The sequence below is a fragment of the Vulpes vulpes genome, chromosome 15 (assembly GCF_048418805.1).
Source record: "Vulpes vulpes isolate BD-2025 chromosome 15, VulVul3, whole genome shotgun sequence".
Classification (NCBI taxonomy): domain Eukaryota; kingdom Metazoa; phylum Chordata; class Mammalia; order Carnivora; family Canidae; genus Vulpes; species Vulpes vulpes.
The window spans coordinates 118,435,193-118,440,629 of NC_132794.1; the positions used below are offsets into that span (position 1 = coordinate 118,435,193).

The 5,437-nt window shown below is 72.1% G+C and overlaps 1 protein-coding gene across 1 annotated transcript; it reads right to left on the minus strand.

Moving 5' to 3' along the window:
- Positions 1-1,786: 1,786 nt before the first annotated feature.
- On the minus strand, positions 1,787-2,743 carry LOC112928844 (olfactory receptor 226-like). Its single transcript, XM_026010727.2, has one exon. It carries the CDS (start codon positions 2,741-2,743, stop codon positions 1,787-1,789), a length of 957 nt encoding a protein of 318 aa, XP_025866512.2.
- Between the last annotated feature and the right edge of the window lie 2,694 nt (positions 2,744-5,437).

Consider the following 5,437-nt stretch of genomic DNA (forward strand, 5'->3'; position numbering starts at 1 on the left):
CTGCCCGCAGGCCTGCCTGTCGGGGTGGAGGCTGCGGAGCGCCAGCCCCTGCACCTGCCCGGGCGCCCCCTCCTGCCCCCGCCCGCGGAGGACAAGCCCAGTCAGAGATCCCAGAGCTCCCCGAGGCTCCCCCCCCAGTTCCCCCGCCTCCCCCTCCCCGCTCTGGGGCTTCTTGGGGTCTTGGGTTTGGGGCGCCTGCCCAGCGGCCCCAGCTGCTCCATGGCCATGCCCTCCCCGCTGGGCAGTGGTCACCTGACTGGCCCCCGACTTGTCCCCGGTGCTCGGGGGTCTCCCTGGCCGCTGGCAGCCGCTGTGTAAAGTCGCTTCCACCTCTGTGGGAGGACGCGGGTCACGCTTGTCTGGGCCTTGCACGCGGCGCCTTGTGGTCTAGGGGTGTCCCGTGTGTGGACGGCGCTGTCCTGGCCTTGGGGGCCCGGCAGCGCCCACCACTCGGCGCTTCATGGGCAAACCAGGGAGCCGGTAGTGTTTTCACCGTGTTTTTTAAAGCCACCACGTTACAGAGGTTTACTTGGAAGTGACATCCGTGTGGAAGGGGCGGTGCGGGAACGCAGACTCACGGGCTCCCTGGGGGCGCTGGCTCTGTCCCGCGGAGCCCCGAGGCCCTGGCCAGGAGCGGGACGACAGGCTGGTCGGGCAGGAGCGTCCGCGGGGGAGGCTGTGCCACGGTCCCAGCCCCGGGCCTAGGTGGGTGCCCCCTGCCCCCTGTAGCCTGGCCGTCCCGCCCGTCCTGCCCCCACCAGCTTCCGACCGTGGGGCCGCCCCCCGCCCCCCCAGGCTCCTGGCTGCCGGGTGCCTGGACACTGAGCTGGAGGCGGGCCGGTCGGACACGGGTGTGCTCCGAGGATGAAGCATGGTGTCCCCAACTGCACAAGAGGAACACTCGGTCCCCAACCTCGCCGGCGGGGTTGACTGTTATTACTGGACGTCCTGCGTCGGCGCCAGGAGACTCCTGGGCCGCGCCCTGGCTGCCTCTGCGGCACAGGCAGGGCTGGGTCACCCTGGGGGCTGTGATGTCCCCGCCGTTCCCCGGCTGGGTTGGGGTGCGCCCTGAAGCCCTGGCGCCCATCATCTTAGGAGAGCAGGTGCGGGTCCCTCTGGGGAGCCCCTGCCCAGTCAGGTCCCCGCTGGTGACAACGCGGGTGTGGGAGCCGGGTCCACGGAGCTCGGACAGACGGCTGGAGGGGGCGGGAGGGCCTGGGGGTGCGGGTCCCCGGAGGCAGCACCCCAGTGTCTGGGTCCGTGTGGAGCAGCGATGCTCCCCTGAGGAGCCGGGATGCTGGTGGCAGGCGGGCAGTTCCGGGGTCCATGTGGGAACATCCCCCATGCCCGGCGGGGGTCGTGGTGCCGCAGCCGACCAGGCCGTGGGGTCTGCTAGACGGGAGGTGGGGTTGGCGCTGCCTGGGGCCTCAGCAAGGAGGTGGGGCCAGGCCTGTGTCCTGGCCACCATGCGCCCACTCGGGGTCGGGGAGTGGGTGTCCCCTCCTGCAGCCACGGGGGTGTGGGCCCCCTGGGGGCCGCGGCAGCGAAGTGGCCCAGGATGAGACCCTGTGTGGCGCCCGGGAGGGCAGGGGGCGGGGGCTCCCCACGGGGTGCCGCTCGGGGCACCGGGGGCCGTGAGCCAGGTCGGGGTGGTCACCCTGCGTGCTATCCCGGGCACGTCCTGCTCAGATGCGCGCCAGGGACGGCGCCTCGGACCCTCACCTCGGGGCCGCTCAGGACGGAAGCCGGGTCCGGCGAGGCCCAGGGGCGGGGGGCGGGGAGGCCCCTAGGACCGGGCGCCCAGGGCCCAGGCTGCCCTCCCGGCCGCCTTGCGCAGCGCGTCCTTCACCTCCCGGTTCCGCAGGCAGTAGATGATGGGGTTGAGCAGCGGCGTGAGCACCGTGTAGACCACGGACACCAGCTTGTTGAAGTTGAAGGCGTAGATGGCGCGGGGCCGGGCGTAGATGAAGAGCGAGGCCGAGTAGAAGACGAGCACCACGGCCAGGTGCGCGGCGCAGGTGGAGAAGGCCTTGCGGCGGCCGGCGGCGGAGCGGGCACGGAGCACGGCGCTCACGATGGCGCCGTAGGACAGCACCGTGAGCAGCAGCGGGCCCAGCAGCACCAGCAGCGCCAGGAGGAAGTCCACGAGCTCGGCCTGCGACATGTCGGAGCACGCCAGGTTCAGCAGCGGGGACACGTCGCAGAAGAAGTGGTTCATGACGTTGGGGCCGCAGTAGCCCAGGCGCGAGATGAAGAAGACCTTCCCCAGCGACACGCTGAAGCCCGAGAGCCACGAGCCGGCGGCCAGCAGGCGGCAGAGGCGGCCGCTCATGACGGCCGGGTAGCGCAGCGGGCGGCAGATGGCCACGTAGCGGTCGTAGGCCATGACGCCCAGGAGCGTGCACTCGGTGCAGGCCAGCGCCAGGAAGAAGTACAGCTGCGCCATGCAGCCCGCGAACGAGATGCGCCGGAAGCGCGGCGCCGCCAGGCCCAGCAGCATCTTGGGCTCGGTGACCGACACGTACCACAGCTCCAGGAAGGACAGGTGGCCCAGGAACACGTACATGGGCTTGTGCAGCGCGGGGCTGACGCGGATCACCGCCACGATGAGTGCGTTCTCCGTGACCGTGAGCGCGTAGGCCAGCGAGAAGAGCACCAGCAGGCCTGCGTGGAAGCCCGCCGGGCCCGGGAAGCCCACCAGGATGAACTCGGTCACCTCGGAGCCGTTGTCCGGGGCGCGCATGGCGGCACCTGTGGGTGGAGGCAGCGGCTGGGGTGCCGGCCGGGGTGTGGGAGCCGCTGCCCCGTCCCGGTCCGCCTCCCCCAGGCTGGCCCCTGGGAGCGCCTGCGTCCTCGCGTTCCCTGGGTGCCGGGTGGGAGGTGGGGACGTGGAGGGGAGGGGGCCGTGCGGGGCACACGAGGACACCTCACACGCCTGGCCCGGGCTGCACAGGGTCAGGGAGGCTGCGGCCACCGTCCCCCAGGTTGGGTCGGCGTCTTGTGGGTCTGGGGGTGAGGGAGTGGCCTGGGGGGACGGGGAAGGGCTGCGCCCCGAGTGGGGCTCCTGGTCTGTCCTCGAGGTGACCACCTGCAGGTGACCTGCCGACATGCACGGCCCCAGGAGGGCGGCGGCCACGCGGGTCACGGCCACCCACGGGGCACCTGTTCCCTGGGAGGATTCGGGGTCTGGGAGGTGTAGGGACGCAGGAGGCCCACCCTGGTCACCCCGGCCGGGTCCCAGGGCTGAGGCCCCTCCACGTGCCCTGGGGGTCCAGTCTCCACCCCACCCCACACGCAGCTGCCGTCTGGTTGTGCACTGATGTGGCCACAGGGTGAGGGGGCCTCAGTGACCCCGGCCCCTGCAGCGCTGCCACGAGGACTGTGGTCAGAGGGCCCACAGGGCCGCTCCCCCAAACGGAAGTCGGCTCCCGTCACCCCCGCCTTGTGCACGGCCCTGGGTCCCCCCTGGGGCTCCCCACAATGTGTCTGAGCCTCATCCCGGGGTCCCCGCAGACTGTGGCTGTGTGTACGTCTCCTAAACCCATTGTAAAGGCAGCGAAGTCCGTCCCGGGGTTGGGGTCACAGCTCCTTACCTGCACCCTGAGCCTCACGGCCCGAGCAGACCCGTGTGGACATGGAGGGCACGGGCGGAGGCTCGCAGGATGAACCCCCAGCCGGCCGCTCGGGCTTTTCTGCATCCCGCCCCGCGGGCCTTGGGGGCTGAGCTCGGCCAAGCAGTGTGGGGGGGCCGCCTGCCCTGGTGCAGGAGGTGCCTGGGCCCAGCTGCCCCCCCCCACCCTTTCCCGGGGCCCCTGAGCCCAGACCCCCGCAGGGTGGCTGCCCCAGCCCTGGGCCCACTCCTGTCCCTTGTCGGCCTCCTGCCTTCTCGGGAGCCTCGGGACTCCCCGGCTTCGGCCCCGCACACCGCCCAGGGCCCGCCTCACGCAGGAACACGCGGTTTTCACCCTGCGAAGATTTCACGGGGCCGTGGAGCCCAGAGCCCGGGGCGGGGGGGCGGCTGCAGATGGACCCCCTCCCCACCGCTGCCTGAGACGGGACGACGGGACGCCTGCCCTCTCCGTGCCTCACGCCCCTCAGCCGCCCCGCGGCGACGCTGCCACACCCACTCGAGGGGCTGTGCGGCCCGGCGGGTGCTGCTGGCCGTGCGGCCGGAGGGGACCTGGTCAGACCTCGCTGGGGTCAGTGCCCTGAAGCAGGGACCTGGTAACAGCGCCTGCAGGGGTGACCGCGGGACTGTCCGCTCCGATGTGCCCCCGTGAGCCGCCGGACGCGGAACCAAGCTCCACCGGGTCCAGGGTTGTCTCCGGGCGGAGTGTGACGGCACTGGGCGGCTGGGGGGACGGGATTTCCTCGGGAGCCCGCGCCCCACGGACACGAGCAGACAGATGGGACGGCCCCGGCTCCACGGTGACGCTTCCACGCCTGTGTCCCGAGCTTCGCCGGGTGCAGAGTCACATCCTCTGACCCACATGCGAATCCTGCCCACGCCGCCGGCCCTGGTGGCGCTCAGCAGCCACGGACCCTGACCCACCGGCCCCGATGCGGGTTCCCACGCGGACTCCGGGCACCTGCATGTCCGCGTGCCCCCAGCGCGCGCGCACACACACACACGCGCGGGCGCCCTGCACTCTCTGCCGGCACCAGGACAGATGCCAACCCCCCACCAAGCCTCAGGAGCCGCACGCTGTATCGCAGAGACGTCTGCACAATCGGCTCCTGACGCGGAGCTGAGCCCCCAAACCACAGACACCCGGCCCCTCGCGGGACGGAGACGTGCAGCAGCAGGTCCCAGACAGGCCTGTGGCCCTCGTCCCGCGTGGTGCACGCAGGACACCCCCCACCAGGGGCTCACACAGGCCCAGGCGGACTCGGGCGTGAGCACCCATCGGCTCCCACCTGTGCAGATGCAGACCACCCCCCCCCCAGGCTCTCAAGCCCCAGCCCTGCGCCCTCACCTGCGGACGGGCTCCGCCGCTGCTCCCTGGCCTCTCCGCAGGACCCAGGGCCACCGGGTCAGGGACTTAGGGGACGTGGTTCAGTTCCTGGCCCTCAGCGCCAACGGGGGTGACCGCGGGCTCCGAGGGCCACGTCCTGCCCTCGCCGGGGGCTCCCTGAATGCCCCCCGCCCCGGCGGCCGCATGCCCAGGGACCCCACACCCAGGACAGAGCTTGGAAGATAGAAAACCAGAGGAGCCTGTGTGCTAAGGTCCTGCCAGGGACGCTGACGGCCACCGCTGCCTCCTCCCCGCCCGCCTTGCCCAGGAGCAGGCGTCTGGCTTGGGGGAAGCACGAGGGGCCCCGCCTGCTCGGGGGGTCCGGGTCAGCCCCGGAGCCCACACCCTGCCCGGCCGCCTGTGGGTTCTTAGGGGCAGCCGCGCGGCGAGCTCACCTCCGTGCCGGCAGCTCCTCCGTGGGC

What these genes read in the sequence shown, in the direction of transcription:
- LOC112928844 (XM_026010727.2), bottom strand. Translation starts at nt 2,743, where the DNA reads ATGCGCGCCCCGGACAACGGCTCCGAGGTGACCGAGTTCATCCTGGTG.